The 20,871-nt window shown below is 46.0% G+C and overlaps 1 protein-coding gene across 5 annotated transcripts in view; it reads right to left on the minus strand.

The window, feature by feature from the left end:
* Nucleotides 1-20,307, minus strand: part of UNC5B (unc-5 netrin receptor B) — a 153,455-nt gene extending 133,148 nt beyond the window's left edge. For 4 of the 5 annotated variants that reach the window (XM_075130892.1, XM_048858096.2, XM_075130893.1 and 1 more), the window contains exon 1: nucleotides 20,124-20,307. In XM_075130892.1, the coding sequence (XP_074986993.1) occupies nucleotides 20,124-20,214 (91 nt within the window). In that variant the 5' untranslated portion in view covers nucleotides 20,215-20,307. The remainder of the gene's footprint in view (nucleotides 1-20,123) is intronic. The other variant, XM_048858095.2, reaches the window with a different exon arrangement.
* Between the last annotated feature and the right edge of the window lie 564 nt (nucleotides 20,308-20,871).

Here is a 20,871-nt window from a genome sequence, read left to right on the forward strand (position 1 = left end):
TTAGCAGCCTGAGCCACCAGGGTTCCTTTTTGACTGGACGTTCCGGTTGAAAACTGTACGCCTGGCAACCCTATTCCCCTTTAAGTTAGCAAACAGTCTGAGGAAAATTCAGCCAAGTGAGCCTCAGAGTATTCCTTTTGGCTATGGAAGGGGGGTGAGTCCACTCTTCATGTCTGCCAGAGAAGACATGCAGGACACCACTTAAAAATCATGAGTTGCTGCCGGAAAGATTTTATCTAGGCTGAAAATGAAAACTGGGCCACCTGCCTTGCTTTTCGTGCAAACCCAGTGAACAGCAAAAGAAACGGATGATTTGCTTACTAGGCCTGCACTTTTGCTCAATCTCCCCTCTAGCTTGCACAGTTGCAATTGAAGAAGCATGCACATGGCTAAATCCAGGATTCAAAAAAAAATTGTGACAATCATAATTGTTTGATGGACGACCAAGTCTGAGATCAGCCTTGTCCTTGGATAAATCACCTCAAAATACTTCTCCCAGCCTGCTTCACTAGGCATTTGCCACCTGGTCTAACCCAGCTCTGAGTTAAGTACTATTTCTATGTCTGCTCTGCAGTGTCCACCAGAGGAGCAAAAATGTCCAATGCCAGTATTCTTACTAGGCTCTAACACTACATTAGATATTCCCTCTCCTAATCAGAGACAGTTGATTGAATTGTCCCAAAGGGGCAACGGGGGAGCTAAATATTGTGACATCCATTCAGTAAAATCCCACAGTCTGAAACAAATCATTCTGTTCTTATTAAAATCTGGTGCATGAAGGGAGGAATCTGACTGGCTAATAAAGGTTCTGACCATGCAGGTATCCAGGATAACTACCCAGGTTTGCTATGATAGTGTAATAAGAACACACACAGATTCACACACACACACAAAAGAAGAGGGGAAAAGGTCTTGAGGGTCAGGTCTGCCTGTGACCATCACTTGCTAAGCTGCAATTAAAGGCATCAGTTAAGACAGACAAACAAAGTTGGTGCTTATCAAAGTTACACTGTGCGTGGCCTAATGCCACCAGCTGGTGGCAGTCTCAGCCTAGACTTTAAACACATGGATTTTCACCCTCAACCTCTTAGAGGTGACCGCTGGCTCCATGAGGTCTTACGATGGGCTTGTCTACCCTTGCAGCTGTGCCACTGTAGCGCTTAGCGAAGGTGCTACCAATGCCGACGGGAAAGCTTTTCCCATCGGTGTAGGTACTCCACCTCCCCAAGAAGCGGTAGCTATGTGGATGGGAGAAGACACTCCTGTCGACCTAGTGCTGTCTATGCTGGGAGTTCACTCGTCGTAACTGCATCGCTCAAGGGTGTGGATTTTCTGACAACCTAGCTATACCGACATAAGTTTGTGGTGCAGACCAGTGTCAAGACCCAAATTCAGCATCAGCCATTTCCAAACTCTTACTGACTGCCATTTTTCATTTTACTCAGAGACACTTCAGAGATGGACTTTTAAGAAGATGGAAACCATTCACACAGGATTTCTCAGCAACAAAAGGAAACATCCAAAATGGTGGAATTTGAGGAGAGGCTTACTGGGCAGTCACTTATATGCCACACACTGACAGACACTATATAAAAACCTAAGATAGATAGTGAACTTGGAATTTCCTTCTAGAGCCCAGGGTTCAGACCTGACTTGTGTTAAAAGGTCAGAGGAATCCGATAATGCCTACTGCCCATTTGTTCCATCAGGATAAACTACACAATTCAGCACAGCCTGCGCGCCGACGAAAACCAACACTGAAATTGCAAGGCTCTAGGACTGGAATGCCATGGGTATTACAGGCCAGCACTGAGGTGCACTGACAGAGAGTGGGAAGCTCAAGTGGTTCTAGATAGTGCAAACGGTTCCTTGTTTTCATAAACACTGAAACAAAAGTTGGAACACATGAACATACGGAATAGCAAAACATTTACTATGTGATCAGTTAATGCTTATCTCTGAACTTAAACTGCAGTAAAAGCCAAAGGGAAGGAGTTCAGTGGGGGCTGTAAACCGTGTAACAGTGTGATCACCCAGAGGCATATTGGGAAGAATCTGCCAGCAGAACACCCCCCACTCCTGTCCCCCGAAACCATCAGAACACTCAATCTACTGTAAGATTATGCAACTTCTGCAGGGAACAGCAGATGGTGGGTTTGTTCTAATGGCACTAAGCCCATCACTTACATTAACTGTTCTTGACATAATGCTTGAAGTCGGACTATTCAGACCTTTGGTTCAGAATGGGGAGGCAGGAGGAGGAGCTGTCAGGGATTTTTTGGAAAATAAAAATAAAAAACAAAACAAAAAGCAAGAGAAATGACAGTTAACTCTAGCTTTGCTTAAATCCCTCCCCATCTCACTCATCTTCCCCTCCCACTGCTACCACCATGAACAGTAATTCTGGCAGTACTGGAGCTGAGAAGCTATTTCAATTCAAAACTATTGAAAAGCTATTTCAATTCCAGTGAAGCAGGGACCAAGAATAGACTCCTTCCCCCAGAACGTGTAAAATCCCAGGAAAGAGCTCCATAAAATAATGGCAGGCACAGGCCTTCAGCCCAGAATCTACCTCACCAGACCTCCGATAAAAGGACAAAGTTCTAACAGAAAACAGCTACAAACACACACACTGTCCAGTCATCTCCTAGGTTTTAATGGAATTTCAGCAGCCCTGAAAAGCAAACATTAGGCACAGAACTAAAGGAGTCCCCTACCTCATGTTCTCTCATATAGTTAGAGACCTTAAAGTCCTCTCTCTCTGGCTGAGGGCAGGGAAGAAGTGACAATATGCAGCAGGGTGCGAGGCTTAAAGAGAGTCCTTAGTCTCTTCCTAACTAACCTCTCACTGCCCCAGCTTGCTATCTATTTAGTGGCCATTTCAAGTTGTTGTTACTTTGTACTATCTGGTTTCAAGATGTTTTCCCAAGAGAGCCCCTGAAGCAAGATAAAATGTGCAGATTCCTGATGCAAGCATCCCAGACTCAGAGGACTCTGGTTAGAGGACACCGCACAGCAGTAACAAGGCAGCTTCTTTGCAGCGGATTTAGATTTTGCATTATTCAGGCCAACATTATCGGACACTGCTCCCTGGCTTAATTTTAAGGTTAAAAAGAGAAGTCCTCTAGGCGAGCCCTGCTGAGAATGGGGTGAGGGGACCAAACTCATGAGAGGAAATACTGAAGACAGGGCCTACGCAGAATGATTAGGCAGCCACATAATTGCTGCATAATTGTGCTGGGAGAGTCTAAACGTTCGTTTAAAGAGAAGTCACTAGCCCTCATATTTGCAGGGAAAAAAACCCTTCAAAATATGACCCAAAATGCAAAACGCTGCAGCACTGTCTGAAGGGAGTTAAAAATAAATCAGCCAAATTAGAAACTATGTTTTGTGTTGTATTCACAGTTCTTACTGTTTATTTAGGATAAACGGAGGGTGGAGGAAATGACTGAAAGTGGCTTGTATCTGGGCTGGGTAGTGGCCTATGTGAAATGAGCTGGTGGCCTCAGGCCAGGTCCCAGTGGACAGAATGTCCACATTACAGGAACCACCACCATAATTGGCACTAATTAGCAGTTTAATTGCCAGTCTCTGCAGAGGACGGCCTACCTCCTTGCCACTAGAGGTTGTCCCTTCAGGTCAGAGTGGGGAAGTTTGCCCTAACATTTGCCTCTGCTGTACCCACTCTGTGGATAAACATAGGACTTTGCTCTGCAATTTTATGGATAAACCACTCTCTAGTTGGCTGAAGGACAGTCTGTTCTCTAAGCCAATAAAAATATAGCAAATCAATGATACAGCAAAACACAGCACTTCCAAATACAGCAGAGTTCACTGTTTTGCTAGCAGTCGTCCCATACAATGGGTAAGTCTCCATGGGGTATAGCCTGGGACAGAACAATACCAGAGGTTGAGTGTCTCCTGTGGAGACAATAGAAGTCTCTTGGGACCATCTCAATGTTTGTTTTTTATTACCTGTACTTAAAAACTAGTACAATGTATTACACAATCAAACCATGAGAAAAATGACATCCCTTTAACAAGTCTGGGAATTTGACTCATTTGCTGCTGGGCCAGGACAATAAGTTAAATGAAAAGGATTGGTATCACAATAGAAATTAACCCAGTGGCAGAAAAAGCAGGAGCAGATTTCTACCCTCTTGGCTCCCACACCTCCCGAGTGCCTAATGGAGGGCCTCCAGAAGATAGGAGACATGAATCCAGCTGGACCAAGAGAAGCTGGTACTGAGAGAAAAGCATGTGTCAGAAAGAAGAAGAGAGAATTCAAGGTGGTCAAGTCGGATGTGAAAGAGATGTTTCCTTCCTCTCCCTTTCCCCAGCATCTTCCAAATTCCACGTAGTGTCCGAAGGTCCCCTTCCCAACCTTCTGCTTGCTTTAACTCTCCTCCTTATTGAAGTCACCATCATTTCACCAAAGGATTAGGTAGGACTCCACAAACGCATCTCTGTCTCTCAGTCAAAGTAGCTGTTCAGTAAAGCAAGGATTCTGACCCCAAGGACAGAATGTGCTGCCTTCACAATGTTCCCACCCAATGCCAATGCTAACATTTGACTGAGTGGGATATAGCACATACAGTCATATATATTAGCTAGGTTAAAAAGTTGTAAGGCTGACCAACTCTCATGGTTTCAGGCATCAGCTGACAGCATCTTGAGTTACAAATGAATTTACCCATCCCACTCCCCATTGACTACACTATTTGCCCAATGCTTTATATGGGGTTTTTAAGCTGTACTAAGTAGTATCCAGTCTAACGTATTGCCAGAGGAAAATATACCAAACCAAATGAATCTGCTCCTATGTGGCAAGGCTATTTTAGTGCCTTGGTTGTCAGCCAACAGGATGAGAAGCAAAGCCCAGCTCTGGGTTTTGTGGGGCTCTGTGAAAGTTTTCATGGACAGCCCTATCTAGCAGCCTCCCCATTTATATCCAGGTCCTCTTGCCTTCATGGACTCATGGCACCCTCACTGGCCACCTCCTGCCAGCCCAAACTATCACCTGTTTGTGAGATTAATGTCGTCTGAGGAACTGTTAGATGGGCTGGGAAACCAGGAGGTGGAAGTGCAGTGCAGCTTTTGAAGCAGGATTTGGGGAAGGACAGTTAGGGAGGTCAGTTTCTGCTACTGCCCATTGGTAATGGAATCAGGTGGGATCACAACCAAGTTATCCAGGACGGCACTCTGGCTGAAACGTCCAGGTAAGCGCAGTGCCCCTGGAAGAGCTGAAAACTCCGAGGCTAGCCGCTTGGGATGTACAGGCCAGTGGACAATAAAATGCTACGTGTCATACAAAGTCAGTTGTGTAGGGGAGCCCAGGCAGCTGCTGATGGGTTCCTTCCTCTAGCAGGGATCTGAAACCATGGCAGCAGCTGCACCTTAAGCAAAGTCACATACCTTTAATGGGAAAAGATACAGCTTTAAGAGCAGTCCAGTGCCTACAACACACACAAGGAAATTCTAGTCAATGGGCCAAATCCTGCAAGCCTCACTTCGGAAGATCTCCCAGAAAACTCCATGGAAGTTTTGCCTATGTAACAGCTGCACAGTTTAGCCCATTAATGTAACCAATATAAAGTAGCCAAGTCGACCCGGAAACCATTGGGTGGTGTTTGTGTGCGTTTCTTTGGCTAAATCATGTACATGTGTTTAGTAAATGGAGTAATTCTGTACATTTCCAAATGCACACATACCTGTGCAGAAAACAGAGCTCTCTCCTTTTGATATCTGCATGCTAACTCTCTAGCTACCAACATGAATGTCCATTAACTGCTAACAGGTTTTGCCCACGTTATTGCTTCCTAAAAAAGAGAAAGGCCTCCCCGTCTCAGCACACTGCATCTGTCTGTGCATTATGCTAAAGGGTCTCTGGCTCTTCTCTTTTGGTGGCCTCCCAGTGAGAGAAAGGGAGCTCACCCCAGAGGCAGATGGATGTAATAAGCATTAAACTTCTCAAAATGAGATTTTCCACGCTCTTTCAAAGGAAAACAATCCCTTCGCTTTGGAGCTCAGTGCATGTGTGTGACGAAGGGGAATTAGGGAAAAGAAAGGTCACTCAAAGGACCCTTAAAGAAATCACACTAGTGAGACCCCCTGGGAGCGTCGGCAATGCTGGAATCTGGTTTTTGTTTCTGGATCGATTAAGATTTTGTAACGATTAGGAAGGCAATCCATCCCTTCTGTGGACTGCAGTTACACCCCCCACCTCCAGCTGGAGGAGAGCTCACTCCACTGCAAACAAGTCTCTGTTTTAGAAAATAAATGGGAAACAAAAACACAGGCAGGGGAATCTCCCTGTGAGTTCTTGCACTGGAGAGTGGGGCCCGCTGGCTGCAGGGAACTGGGGTAATTTCCTTTATATTACATTTTAGCTGAAGATGCCATGACTCTAAAACAGCACCCTCCCCAACTCTCATTCTACTTCATTGAAAAGAAAATGGAAACACGTCTGGGTGGTTAGGGTTCATTAATTATATGTCTCTCTTTTTTGTGAATAACTCATGGGCTGCATCAGACCAGACTTGGAGGGAGAGCGACTGAGAAAGAAGCTTTACAATCTGTGGCATTGTTATTCACTAACAAAAGGAACCCTACTTGTCCAAAGAGGGGGAGAGTGTAGATGCTCAGTCAAACAGTCTTTCAATGCTTACAGATTCAGATGCATTGGAGCCCTTCCAAGTCTACCTACTGTATAACTGGATACACGTTCTTTAGATGGGCTTCCATTCACTCTGTTCTTCACTTTCCACATCCCACCGCCTCATCAGATTTTGCACTTTTCTTTCTGTACTTCTAACATGCAGTAATAACTAAGCTGAGGGGGAAAGAGGCCGGAAGGGAAGGAAGAAGTGGATCCAAAATGTTTGCCTTTGCAGTCTCATGGCTATGTGAACTAAGCCCCACATTTCAATGACAGTAAATGCTTCCCCACCAGCTCACTGGAAATATTTCATCTGCAGAAACGAAGCTCCAGGAAGAAACATGGCCTTGTGGTTAAGGCACAGAACTAGGACTCCAGAGACTTGGGTTCTATTTCTGGCTCCTTCCCAGGTTTCCTACATGACTCTAAAGAAGCTATTTGACCTCTGTTTCCCCAGCTGTGAAATGGGAATGATCATATTTACTGCAGGGGGGTGTTTATGTGGTTGATAAAGTGTTTGGAGAGCCTCAGGTGGAAAGTGCCATATAAGAACAAAGTATAATCCAGGCCTTCAGGTGTAGCCACAGACATTCTCTCTCTCTCACACACACACACACAGAGGGATGGGACATGAATCTCACACACACTTCAGGCAGTTTCAAGGATTTCTCACAGGGCCTTTGAGAACAGATATTCCCTCTCTTTTCTCCCACAAAACCATATTAATATTCAAATGATGGCACTGAGCAAGGTCAGCAATTTATTATCTCCTCTCCTGTTATTTTCCAGGGTCTAAAAAGATGATTATGGGCCTACTGAAGAGTCCTCAGCAAGGGAGCTGTGGAATAAACATGGAAGCCTTGCAAAGGGAGCTACAGTGACCTACTAGTAGCGAAGAGGGTGGGAGTCCTGCAGGGCGGGCTGGTATGAGGAATAGAGCACACAGGCCATTTAAGTGACCTAATGAGAGGGTGTGGGTCCTACAGGGCACGATGGGAGGGAAAACAAAATACATAGCAAACAAAATCTGCCCTTTCCTCCAACATGCTGCTCGTCTCTTGCCTTGATCACTGCAGCTGTCTCTTCAGAGTCTGTCTAAAACCCCACTGTTAAAGTCACCTTTTTCTTCCAGTTTGAAATTCTCTGTTGAATCTGATGCTGTAACAGACAGGAAAGCAAACTCCTCATCTTCACCTTCACCTTCTATGTCCTCACCTATAGCTCTGCCCCATCCCCTCTCCCTTCACCTACACCTCTTCCCAATCCTCTAGCCATACTCCTCCATTTGTCTCCTCCTCTTACTCTTCTTGGCTGCTTTCCTTCTTAGATGTTGCCCTCTAAACTCCCTATGTCCTTACCTGCCAAACACCCCCTTAAAACACAGCTCGCTCCTCATTCAATCTCCCCTCCCTTCTTACCACTGGCAATTCCATCCCCTAAAGAGCTGTCCTCCTTATCTTATTTATATTCTAAGCCCTCCAGAGTAGGGAACATATCTTTATACATGTTTGTAAAGTGTCCTGTATATTTACAGCCTTATCTGTTTTCTCATAAACAACAATAGGGCGCAAACGAGACCTAATGAAAGGGGTGCAGAGCCTGAAGGACTTTCTGGAACAAACAAAGAAAGGGGGGGGGGGAGGGAATGGGACGTTTGAGTGACCTCGTGGGAGGGGATGTAGGTCCTGAAGGACAGAATGGAATCCATTGCACAAGCACGTTACAGGGAGCACCTAGTATTAGGTCTGTGAGCAGTGCATGATAGGCTGGAATGGGGAAGGAAGCACACACAGATTAAGTGACCTACTGAAGGGTGTGAGCCATGTGGGACATCTTGGAGCAGCTCCTGCATTAAATACTGAGTTCATATTCCTTCTCCTTTTTAAGTTGGGTCCTACCAAATTCACGGCCATGAAAAATGCATCAGACTGTGAAATCTGGTCTCCCGCCATGAAATCTGGTCTTTTGTGTGCTTTTACCCTATACTATATAGATTTCACAGGGGATTCCAGTGTTTGTCAAATGGGGGGTCCTGACCCAAAGGGGAGTTTCAGGGTGGATTCAAGGTTATTTTATGGGGGGTTGCAGTGTTGCCACTCTTACTTCTGTGCTGCCTTCAGAGCAGGGCGGCCGGAGAGCGGCAGCTGCTGACTGAGGGCCCGGCTCTGCAGGCAGCAGTGGAGAAGTAAGGGTGGCAATATCATACCATGCCATCCTTATTGCTGCGCTGCTCCTGATGGCAGCTCTGCCTTCAGAGCTGGGCTCCCGGCCAGCAGCCGCCGCTCTCCAGCTGCCCAGCTCTGAAGGCAGTACCACCAGAGCAGTGGCGCAGAAGGAAGAGTAGCAGCACTGCAACCCCCCCCACAATAACCTTGTGACTACCCCCCCACACACACATACACACACGACTCCTTTTTGGGTCAGAACCCCTACAATCACAACACCCTGAAACTTCAGATTTAAATAGCTGAAATCATGAAATTTACGATTTTTAAAATCCTAGGACCGTGAAATCGACCAAAATGAACCCTGAAGCGCTTTGCATAGTCTTTCCCAGTTGAATTCTCGTTTGAACTTTGGGTTTCGTGCTGGGTCTTTCCTTTTCTAAATCAGCAGACTCACCAGAGCAGGCAAGTCCTCAGTGTCTAAGAGTTCATGCCCGATTTCCCCACCTCCCCCATTCATACTGACACAGAGGTGTACAGCATATGGCCGGGGAGAGAGAATGTCCACGTGCAGCCTGCCATGGCCTATTTCACGGCCAGCCAAGCTTCCCCATGAGCCAAGTTACCTGTAGCCTGCCATGACCAGCGGCAGTATAGAAGACTCCATCAAGAGGGCCCCAACTTAGCAGATGCACAAAGAAGTGGCTTCTGGCAACTGCCACTGTGTGACACACAGAACACAATAGCTGTGGTGCTTGCACCCAGTCTGGCATTTTAAAGGGGGAACTGGTTTCAGAGCAAGAGAAAGCTGCTTTCCCCTGCAGCTATGTAGAGTGGGCGCAGTACTGCCAACCACAGGCATTCTAAAGCCATGAGTCAGGTTGCCTCAAAGTCATGAGAGTTGAAAAATAATATATTTTAGGTTCTTCTTATTTGCTTTCCATTTTCCGAACCTTTGGAGGTCATGTTTTCTGGGTTTTCTCCACAGCTATGAGGGTTAGAAACTTACTTCAAAAAAAAAAAAAAAAAAAAAACCAAACAACCAAACCAACAGATGAGATTCTCATGATAAATTCATGAGATTCATCTTCATGATAAATCATTTCTTATGGCAACAGGCAAGGCTTTCATTCTTCAGCCAGGCATGTACTGACTCTTTGCTAGGTACAACTGCACCTGCCATGTTAGGGATCATTTTATGTCTACACTGCAAAAATAGATAACAGTTGTTCTTTGCTGTGTAGTGTTAGGTGGACTGCAAATAAATTTTGGTGCAAGGGCATGCAGATCGTGTGGTGCATACACCAATCCATCTATCTTTATAGCAGCAGTGCTATTAGGGCCTGATCCAAAGCCCACTGAATCAATGGAAAGACTCTCATTGACTTTTATGGACTTTGGATAAGGTCCTCATAGAGAAGAGCTCTAGTTCAGGGAGAAGACAGCACACTTTGGCTTTCCTTCTTTCTGGAGTGCTCATGCAGGAATGATGCTTGGTGGGAAGGGGGATCTAGAGTTCTACTGAGAAATATGCCCCACTGGCGAACAATAAAATCACAATCCACTTCAGTCACAGGCTTACACACATCAGGGGCATAGCCAACCCATGCAAAAGAAATGCAAAAGAGCCGCCTTCATTCAGGAAGAAACCCTATACGTGTCCTAGGTTCTCATTCCTCAAGCTCAAAGGACTAGAAATGCTGTGGAAATAGCAAATAAAATCCTGGACCCACTGAAGTCAGTGGAAAAACTCCCACTGACTTCATCAAAGCCAGCATTTCACCCAGCATCAGCAGCCTCTCTGTGATGTGGAAGGGAGTCCCATAGTTCAGTCAATAGCACCATCTCCTCTGGTCAAGTAAACAGCATCATGTGAAGAAGTCCCAGCCAATCCTTCTTAGCTGGAAAGATAGTTGGGCTATGCCATGGGACAAAGACTTACTGCAGTTTATTTCTTTTAAAAAAAAAAAGTACTTAAATTTCATGTTTCAGAGTAACAGCCGTGTTAGTCTGTATTCGCAAAAAGAAAAGGAGTACTTGTGGCACCTTAGAGACTAACCAATTTATTTGAGCATGAGCTTTCGTGAGCTACAGCTCACTTCATCGGATGCATACCGTGGAAACTGCAGCAGACTTTATATATACACACAGAGAATATGAAACAATACCTCCTCCCACCCCACTGTCCTGCTGGTAATAGCTTATCTAAAGTAGAACACTTCAATCTCTCTGGTCACGCAATCACAGACATGAAGGTCGCTATCTTAAAACAAAAAAACTTCAAATCCAGACTCCAGCGAGAAACTGCTGAATTGGAATTCATTTGCAAATTGGATACTATTAATTTAGGCTTAAATAGAGACTGGGAGTGGCTAAGTCATTATGCAAGGTAGCCTATTTCCTCTTGTTTTTTCCTACCCCCCCCCCCCCAGATGTTCTGGTTTAACTTGGATTTAAACTTGGAGAGTGGTCAGTTTGGATGAGCTATTACCAGCAGGAGAGTGAGTTTGTGTGTGTATGGGGGTGGGGGGGATGTGAGAAAACCTGGATTTGTGCAGGAAATAGCCCAACTTGATTATCATGCATATTGTGTAAAGAGTTGTCACTTTGGATGGGCTATCACCAGCAGGAGAGTGAATTTGTGTGTGGGGGGGTGGAGGGTGAGAAAACCTGGATTTGTGCTGGAAATGGCCCAACCTGATGATCACTTTAGATAAGCTATTACCAGCAGGACAGTGGGGTGGGAGGAGGTATTGTTTCATGGTCTCTGTGTGTATATAATGTCTTCTGCAGTTTCCACGGTATGCATCCGATGAAGTGAGCTGTAGCTCACGAAAGCTCATGCTCAAATAAATTGGTTAGTCTCTAAGGTGCCACAAGTACTCCTTTAAATTTCATGTAGATCAATTTCTAGAGTCGATGAAATTTTCCAAATTTTGATTTTGCAAAGAAGGTTTGATTAAAATATGGGATGAATTTTACACAAAGAAGAGTCATTCTAGTTTCTGGAAAGCTTAGACCTTGGGCAACATTTTCTGAATTTCAAAATTGGGATGAAGTTTGAGATTCTGATCAAAAAAGGATGAATTCCACACAAAATTTTTCCCCATTTTTCAACCTGCTCAACTAATTTCTAGTTGTACTTTCCCCAAGTTCCTTCCCTTTTCTCACACAAACAAAAAGAACATTTCTAAACCTAGCTACAATTGGAAAGTAAGGTTTTAATTTCACTCAAAGGCAGTTGTCATATTTAAAGAAATAGACATGTTCTTTCCTTATACCCCTAAGCATTACCTTTGATTATTAGAACAGAAGGGATTTTAGAAGTGCAATGCGTGCTGTTTACTTTCTGCACGTCACTCAGCATAGGCGACCACAATGCACTCAGCCAGCTTCACTTATTTGCACTGAGCCCCTTTCTAGTTCTCAAGCACTAGCCCAACAGAGCTATTGCGTCTGGCTTCCCAACACTGCAGCAAAGTGACAAAACTCCACCTTACTCCAGATTGAAAGGAACAAGGCTTAAAAAACAGAACAAAGCCAAACCAATGTAAGCGTACCTGAAGTTTTCTCATTTACATTAGGGGTTATGAAACCCTTTGATACAAATCCTAAATTTTAGACATAAATGGCATCCCTAGAATCCATCCCCTTGTTCACAGCAGATTCCAGGTTTGGAGCCTAAACCCCTTGCAGATCCACCCCCACCCCAAAAAAAAAAAAAAAAAAAAGACAGGCATCCCCAGGAATAACCACATGAAGGGTTTAAAGTGTGCTGTGGGTGAAAATATAACAGAGACTGGGGAAGGCAGGGGAACAGTTCCACCACAGCCCAGACTTCTTGAGGATCAGTAATCCCAGCTGCCATCATTCACTTCTGCAGTCTCCCTTTTTCACCTTTGTTTAAATAGGAATACATTTAACATCCAGTTGGGAAAGAAGGAAGTTACCCCTGCTGTTTCCTCTCTAACAGGTACTATGTGTGCCTGTGTACATCTGCCTCTCTTCCCAAGCTGCCAGCAAATGGGAGTCAGTTCAATCACAATGGAGCCTAGAAGGGCCCTCAAGGGAAAACAACATTTTTTGGGACACATAAAGCAGGTTTTCATTAACAATCAGATCGAGGCAACAGCTCAGCCTCAAATTGGGAAAACAAACTGAGATCAAGGTCACCAAGCAGGTCCAGAGCAGTCGCTCTCCAGCTTTCTCTGCAGCAATCCTAAAACCTGAGCACCTGGAGGAACACCCAAGGGACTCTGAGGTGTTGTTATCCTCTGATGGAATGTCCACTCCCAACTCCAGCTACTACACTTGGACTCCTCTTTACTTCAACCCTCCCCATCCACAGGGGAAAGCTTTACCAGGGTCAAACTCAACTGCTTATTCTTTAATGCACACACACGCGCATATGCACACCCCTCTCTTCATCAACGGAGAAACAAGTATTTCTGTCATGGAAGAGATAAAGAGTTACAGTGAGAGTATTGCAGCTAAATCGCACAAGGTGAGAATTATTTCCAGGCCATGCATCATTATCAACATCACAGCTTCTTGGGTAAATCATTTATATAAGACTGGGAGAAGGCAAGGGAGGGAGAGGGGGTCAAGGTCCTTGCATGTGGGCTGGTGGTCAGGAGTGTGCTATTGTGTGCAGGATGCATGTGAATGAGTGCCTGCAGACTTGGGGAGGGAAGGAGGGAGCATGTAGACAGTAACAGAGTAGTGTTTGGTGAACAGCACTGAATTAAACCCACATTGCTAAAGAGATGCTAATACGCAGGGGAGAAATGTGCAAGTTTCCACTGATACTGCTGCTGTCATATAGAAGGGAAGGAAAGAGGCAAACAAAAGAGCGAGACAGATGAAGAGAAGAGGAAAGTCAAGACCTGGGGGGCTGGGGTGAGAAATGAGAATAGATTTGTAATTTATGCCTCCACTTCAGCAAATGCTCAGTTCAGCTAACATTAGTATTGCTGAAGCTGAAAGGACATAAGCGACTCAGAAACAGCAGGAACCTGTGGCTTTACGGCACTAACATCTGCTGTAATGAACTCCTCGCAGACTCAGTTACAGCCCCTTCCATCATCACCTCAGTGCTCGCCACTTCCTGCCTGCTCTCCAGACACACTGCCAGCAAAGCCAGGAACCCAAATATTAGCCATGTGGGCGCCCTTTTGGTGACAGCATCAAGCCACTCAGCCAGGCCCATGTGTCTTTTTAAGAAAGAACGAAAGAAAGGAGTCGCTCAGGATTGTGGAGCTCGCACTTACCTACAGGGATCACACTGCATGCTGTGTTATGCCTGACCAGCTCATGTCAAAATACACCACAAAGGGGGAAGTCATGGAACTAGTGACTTTAAAGTGTCATTACAATCAGAAAAGAAACTAAGCAAAGAGACCCTCTTACTCAATAAAGATCTGTTCCCTGGAGTCGTCGAGTCATATGAGCTCTCTTTCCTGACAAACTTTTATTCCTGTTAGCATCACACAGCTAGTGCAGCAAAGGGAAAGGGACCTGGATTCCAGTCTGGTTTGTACAGCGTCAGCTGCACTGCCCTTCAGGGTCTAACTGTAGAATCTGTCTCCTATGTTACCACCAGTCATACAGGACACAACTTGACTTTTCAGGCTGCGTTTGCAGGGTTGCTGGTTAGAAAGGTCTTTAGATTTGCAAGCAGAGAAAATGGCACCTGGAGTCCCAAACACAGAACCCCACAGTGTAATTTTCACAGAGTCTCTGTTCTTAATAGAAAGATTTAGCATAATGAGACAGCAAGAAGGGACCTGCTTTTTATTTTAGGAAAGTGACCCATTCCAAGAATCAGGAAAAAAAAACATAACACAGGAGCACTTCCAACACCTCTGATTTCAGCCAAGCAGGTCTCTTTCCAATGCAATTTCTGGCTTCACTGACAGGTCAATCTAATGTCTCTCCCTTTGCCATACAGTTGCAATGACATCACTTGGAAGGAATTCCACTAGGATTCACATAAACAGCATAGGCATCCACTTTCCAATTAGTTTGGGATAATGGTGCGAGCTTATTTTGTTACTGCGCTGTCATCCCAATAGTTTTCCTGGGGCCCACTATGAAAGGGCCAAACTGAAAACCACAGATCCTCAATTAAGGCTCTCTAGCTCACAGAATCCAGAGGTGCCCCTGGCTGTGTATTTGGGGCTACAGTGCCTGAAGAAGCCTGCACCTTAGTGTACCCATATCAACTAGGCAAGGGCCGACAATCCTGGCTGGGGACAAGAAGTTTCCTTCTCTTTCCGGTTACCTTTTCTGTATATTAATGGGCGAGAGACCCAGGGTAAGATCCTTTCAAAAAGTGATGAAAGCACAAAACTGACAGCACTGGAGAAAACCTAGCCTGGTGCAAGCAGTGCTATGAAACTTTCATCATGCAGGTCTGCTCATACGTCTCAATCCCGAGCTGCGACACCTCCTACTACGGCTATTTTAATCCTAGGCTCCCAGAGATTCCATCTCTGTCAAGCAGGATAAACACCAGTGTATCTATTTTTTTAAAGCCATCTGCGTGTTGGCCCATATCTTAGTCAAACAGAAGCGATGAGGTTACCTTGCAATAAACAATCAGAGGTTCACGCTGTTTCTGGTACTGCATGGTAGTCAGTGTCACATCATCACACTCCATTTTTTCACAGCCACTACACACCCACATAGAGTTGGCACTGAGGTGTGGGGGAAGAAAGAGGGAGAGGGAAATGTACCCTAGAGAGCTTGTGATCCTTGTTCCAAGTTGTACATGCCAATTCTAATAAAAACCAAATGCACAACAAAACCAGCTCCATGTCAGAGAATAGCAATGAATTCCCATCAAGCAAACCTTATGATAGGGGTGGTAGTACATTTTCTGGGGCACCAAAGAAAACTCAAAGGAACAAATACTCCTACTGTTTCTATACTGGAAGCTCTCGAAAGATAAATAAAACCCTAAACATCACTTCCCCCTCTTTAACAGAAAATACAGCGCAATAAAAAATATTAAAGTTCTCTGCCATTAAAAAGAAGAGAATGAATCTCTCCTGTCAGGCCTCACATTCTGCTTTCCCCCACCCTGTTTTTAATTCCTTTTCTTCCTTTAATTATACTTTAATTCTGAGTTTCGTGCTCACAAAATGGGAGGACAGATAGCATCAGACAGACAGAGCAGGACAGGAGCTGTTCGACTTTCCCACACATATAGATCTAATCCACTGCACTTCTTTCTAAACCTGCACTCAGCCTGCTATTCCAGTCTTGGGCACCCACACAGTTCTGCCACCATGCTTCAATCCTGACCTGCAGCACCCCATTCTAATCCTCATCCTGAGCCCTGCAACTCTGCCAGGGCGCCTAAATCCTGACCTGCAGCACCCTTGCTAATCCAGTTCCCCTGGCCTCTGTTCAACTTTGCCAACGCACTGAAATCCTGACTTGCACCTCCCCTAGTATATTCCGATAGATTGAGTTTCCCTGAAGCACACAGTGTGCCAGAATATTTGTATGGTTTTTTCCTTGCCTTTGTATCCCCTAAATGGACAAACATTCCCTATTATAGGTCAGCTTGTAAACAATCAACTCATTTTCACTTACGCTGACCCAGAACAGAAATCTAATGTCAGTCTCTAGAAGCAAAGGTCCAGTGCATTAAGACTAGTCTCCCCTCACCCTCATTCCCCCCCCCCCCATTTTAAACAGTTCCTTTGTAAAAGATAAATCTTCCTCAGTGAAGTATGCTGGGGGGGGGGGGGTTAAATCTTCTAGTTGAGAAACATTCTCAAAATTCCTACTCATCTTTAATTACCCTTTAAAAATGAAGGCTTGGTTCATTTTCCTGAAAGATCACATTGTCAAAAAAATACTTTTAACAAGACGAGGACAAATCTGCACAACATCCAATTCTGGTGACACACACCTACCATCTTCCGCAGCCATCCTCTTTCTTCACAATATGGGAGGGAAATGACCAGCTAGTTAGTTAGGCTTTAAAGTTTCAACAAAGATTACAAGCTGTCTGCTTGTCACAGGCTGTCAGGCCACGCCAAAGGTCTGACATTTATAGTTATGGTCTCTTCCAAACTCCACAGCCATCAAACTTCATAGATCCTCACTTTTGAGATCTACAGCTGAAGAGATCTTTTTATATCTGCACTTAAAGGGAAAACACTCGCACCTTTTTTTCCTATTGCCGGCGGGTGACAAAGGATAAATGGTGCAGAATCAAGAGATAAAGAGAGGCCAGACATTAAAAGTAAAGTCATTCTGGGCAGCATGCAGCAGAATTTTATCATAGGAATCAGGATACATACTCCCTAGTTATTTAGGTAGGGAGGGGGGGGCTCACAAACAACTTAAAGGGCTGACTTTAAATGACTCATGATCACCAGATTTGTTTGCCTCTAGTAAATTTTGGGAGCTGTTGGGAAAGGCTTAGGTCACTTAGTCTGACCATGGCAGCCTGATTTACAAAATGAAGATCAAGTGTGAGAAGAACATGATTCAATTCCATGTTTGAATCAATAAGAAATCAGAGTCCATAATTAAAAGGTAATTCTAGAGTTCAGTGGTTGCAATGATTACTACCCTTGGCCTTTTTTTATTCCCACAGTAAGAAACCCCTATGTCCATAACTCGAACTGCATCTCTAGTTCTCTGGATTATTGAATAGAATGAAATTGTAAGCAGGGATGTAATTTTCCCTGCCAACAAAACAAAACATCAGTAAGAATCAAATGATCACAGTTGGAGATAATAGCAGGGGTAGCTTGCTGGGCTTCCTTGTCTCCCTTCCTCTCCCTCATCCCTGGCCTCCAAATCATCATTTTCAAAGGAATGCACCTTTGTTATTAATATTAATTCAAAACAGGCCCACTCTCTACATTCAGTGTCTCCATATTGTGCAGGGGCCCAATCCCATGCTCCTTGCACACCCAAGTTTCCCATTGATTTCAGTGGGTGTTTTGGGTGCATAAAGAATGCAGAATTGGGCCTTTGATTTGGAATATCTGCTCCATTGCTTTACTTCTCTTTAATTTGTAGCATTGCACATTCATAAACATACTCTGAACGTTATTAAGCCAGTGCTCCTATTTCACATTCCTGAATCCCTTTAAACAATGTTCTCCATTCAGTACTGAACCTTCCCCCTATCATTAACTGCAACTTCAAAATACATCTTTAAATACCAGACTCTGGACAAATTATAATTAGCCAAGATCAAATTATAAGTGTTGCAACTTTTTAGACTTGTATCAAACACTGCACTAGAAAAGAAAGGCACTTAGCCTGTGAGACTAGCAAACCATTAGCTGCTGCACAGTGTAGCAACCATTGCCAATTATAAATATTTAACCAGACATAAATTGTCACCAATATAGTCTTTGCATATCTGTCCTTTGATTTAGCCTTACATTTCAAAATTGTCTAACATACAAACAATTCCATCTGTTGTTCTAAAGCTCTGCGGAAAAGCAGGTCTCAGATGCACAGAACAGCTTAAAGATGGACCAGCGCTCTCACAGGAGATCATGCATGGGCCTGAGAGAGAACCCCTTTTCCTTTGGACCAGTAACTTAAGAGTCTGTTAATCCTTTTGTATCATGTGCTGTAGAAAAGTGTAAGAAGCACAAAACCATGTGGCGTACCTACCTAATTAGATAGTTTACTGTCTCCTTCCCTTCCACCACAGAAAGGTCTCCTTAATATACACACAGAACAGAACATACACAGCCATCAGCAATCAGACAGACAAAAATGTCAACGATCCACAGGAGGAGGACTTTGACTCACCCTCCTGAAACCAGAAGGTCAAAACTCCTATACTATTTCTTACTGCAAAAGTGTAATCTGACAGTCTGCAAGGTCCATACTCTAGTTCCCTCTTTCCCCTGGAATTTGAGGCCTTCAGCAGTAAATACTGCACCTAAAAAGGCCAAACTAACACTGCTCATTCATTGTCCAACTCCTTTCTAGGTTCATCTGAAGATATTTATTTTCTCCCTTGCCTAGACCTCTTAATTCTTCCCACTGTAATTGACTATTTACCTTAGAGGAAAGCATCTGAGGTTGTGTGGTTCATCTGAAAGATATTATACGAACAAGGGCCTCTGAGTAGCATCTTACTCCATGGTTAGACATAAACCTGAAGAAAGATGCTACTCAGCAAAAGTAAGGGGTGGTGGAGTCAGCTACTAAAGTTGCACTGGTTTCAGAGTAACAGCCGTGTTAGTCTGTATTCGCAAAAAGAAAAGGAGGACTTGTGGCACCTTAGAGACTAACCAATTTATCTGAGCATGAGCTTTCCTGAGCTACAGCTCTGTATTTCTGCAAAAGTGAGCATGCTCCTATTTCCCTTGCATGAGACCCGTTTTACTACCTGTGCTCACAGTGAATCGCCTCCAGGGTTTCAATGAGACTATTGTCAACCTAGGCAAAGGTGGAAGAACGAGGCCCACAGTTTGAGGGGTTGGAAATGCACCGGCGGGCCCCTATTCCCACGTCTCCACTCACGGTCTTACAAGTAACTGAGGGGCTGAACAGACATTTTTTAACCCCCCTTTTAGAGGTATTTAATGCTGTCATTCTTTCTCTCCGCCAGCCTTTAACATTTGTGTCCAATTTGCCTTCCTCTTCTACCAACAGTTTCCAACTTCATAAAAACAACAATCCAAGGGGAAAACCCACCTCTCAAATGCTACAGCCCGAATCCTGCCTGGGCTACCCCCGATCCCTTGTGTGAAGTATTTTCACTCGTGCAAAATTAATCAACGAGGCAACCAAAAAGTACGGGAAGAGTTAGTGAGTAACCGTCTTCCCCCCGCTCTGAACGGACTGAAATACCTGGGTTTCTTCCAGCTCCCCCTCAATCACTAGTTAGGGAGCAGTGGGAAACCAGCCCGGTGCAGATGTGGAATAATTTGCTCCAGTTTCCTCTCCAAATATAATGGGAACGTTTCTCTGGTTTTTCAGTGACTTAAAGACGGCTCAGCCTCGGCAGCCGCCACAGGGCCAGCAAGGCAGCAGTTTTCCTGCCGGCTAGCCGGTTATTAAAGCCCCGCTCGCGTTCCTGCCGCCGCGGGACAGCTCGGACTCAGCCCCAGGCAGAAGGGACTAACCGTGCGCTCCCGACAACCAGGAGCCGAGAGCGAGGGCAAACTTAGGAGGGGCGCCGGGGGGCTGCCTCCCCTCCGGGCACCCAGCCCGACCCCCGCGGAGACAGAAGGCCGGCGGTGGCCGGGCGCAGAGGCGCCGCGGCTCGTCCATACCAACATCGCGTTGATTCGGTTCCTTACCTGCTACGCAGCGCCCGAAGTTGCCGTGCACCACCAGAGCCAGGAGCAGCAGCCCGGGCGCGGAGGCGGCCCGGCCGCGAGCTGAAGGCATCGCTCCCCGGCTGAGCGTCTGTGTCCGTCCCCTCGGGGCTGGCTCCCAGGCTCCTTCTCCTCGGCTGCCGGCTTCGCACCCCACCCCCCGAGCCCCCCCAGCTCCCCGGCCCCGGATCGCCTCCTCCCGACGCGCTTGGGGGACGCGGGTCTCGGCAAGCCGAGGGAGCCGAGCCCGGGGAAGGGTCCCGCCCCTGCCGCTGGATCCCGCCGGTGCCAGGCTGGGCAGCTCCCCTCCCAAGTTGGGTGCCAAGGAGAGCGTGTCAGAGGAGCGGCCGCTGGGTGCGCATCACTGCAGGCTCCTCCTGCCGCCGCCTCCCTGCCCGGGCGCTGCGCCTAGCGCGGCACTTGCAGCCTGCCCCCAGCCCGGCTCCTGCCACACTGCCAAGGTGTCCCGCACGCCGGAGCCCGGGCGCAAGGGGGGCGGCGGGGGGCCACGAGGGGGAGCCGACAGCCGCAGGGCCGGCGTGGGCAGGGCGCGGGGGGGGGGCGGCAGGGAGTTCGGAACGGCCCACTCCGCTCCGGCAGCAACGCGCAGCGGAAAACCCGGCTGGCCGGATCCGCCGTGAAAGCTGGAGCTGGAGCCGCTCGGCACTTCCCTCCAGTCCGCTTGGAACCTCTTCGCCCGTCAGTTTCTTTTCGGCCTCCCCCTTTCCTC

The sequence above is a fragment of the Caretta caretta genome, chromosome 7 (assembly GCF_965140235.1).
Source record: "Caretta caretta isolate rCarCar2 chromosome 7, rCarCar1.hap1, whole genome shotgun sequence".
Lineage (NCBI taxonomy): Eukaryota > Metazoa > Chordata > Testudines > Cheloniidae > Caretta > Caretta caretta.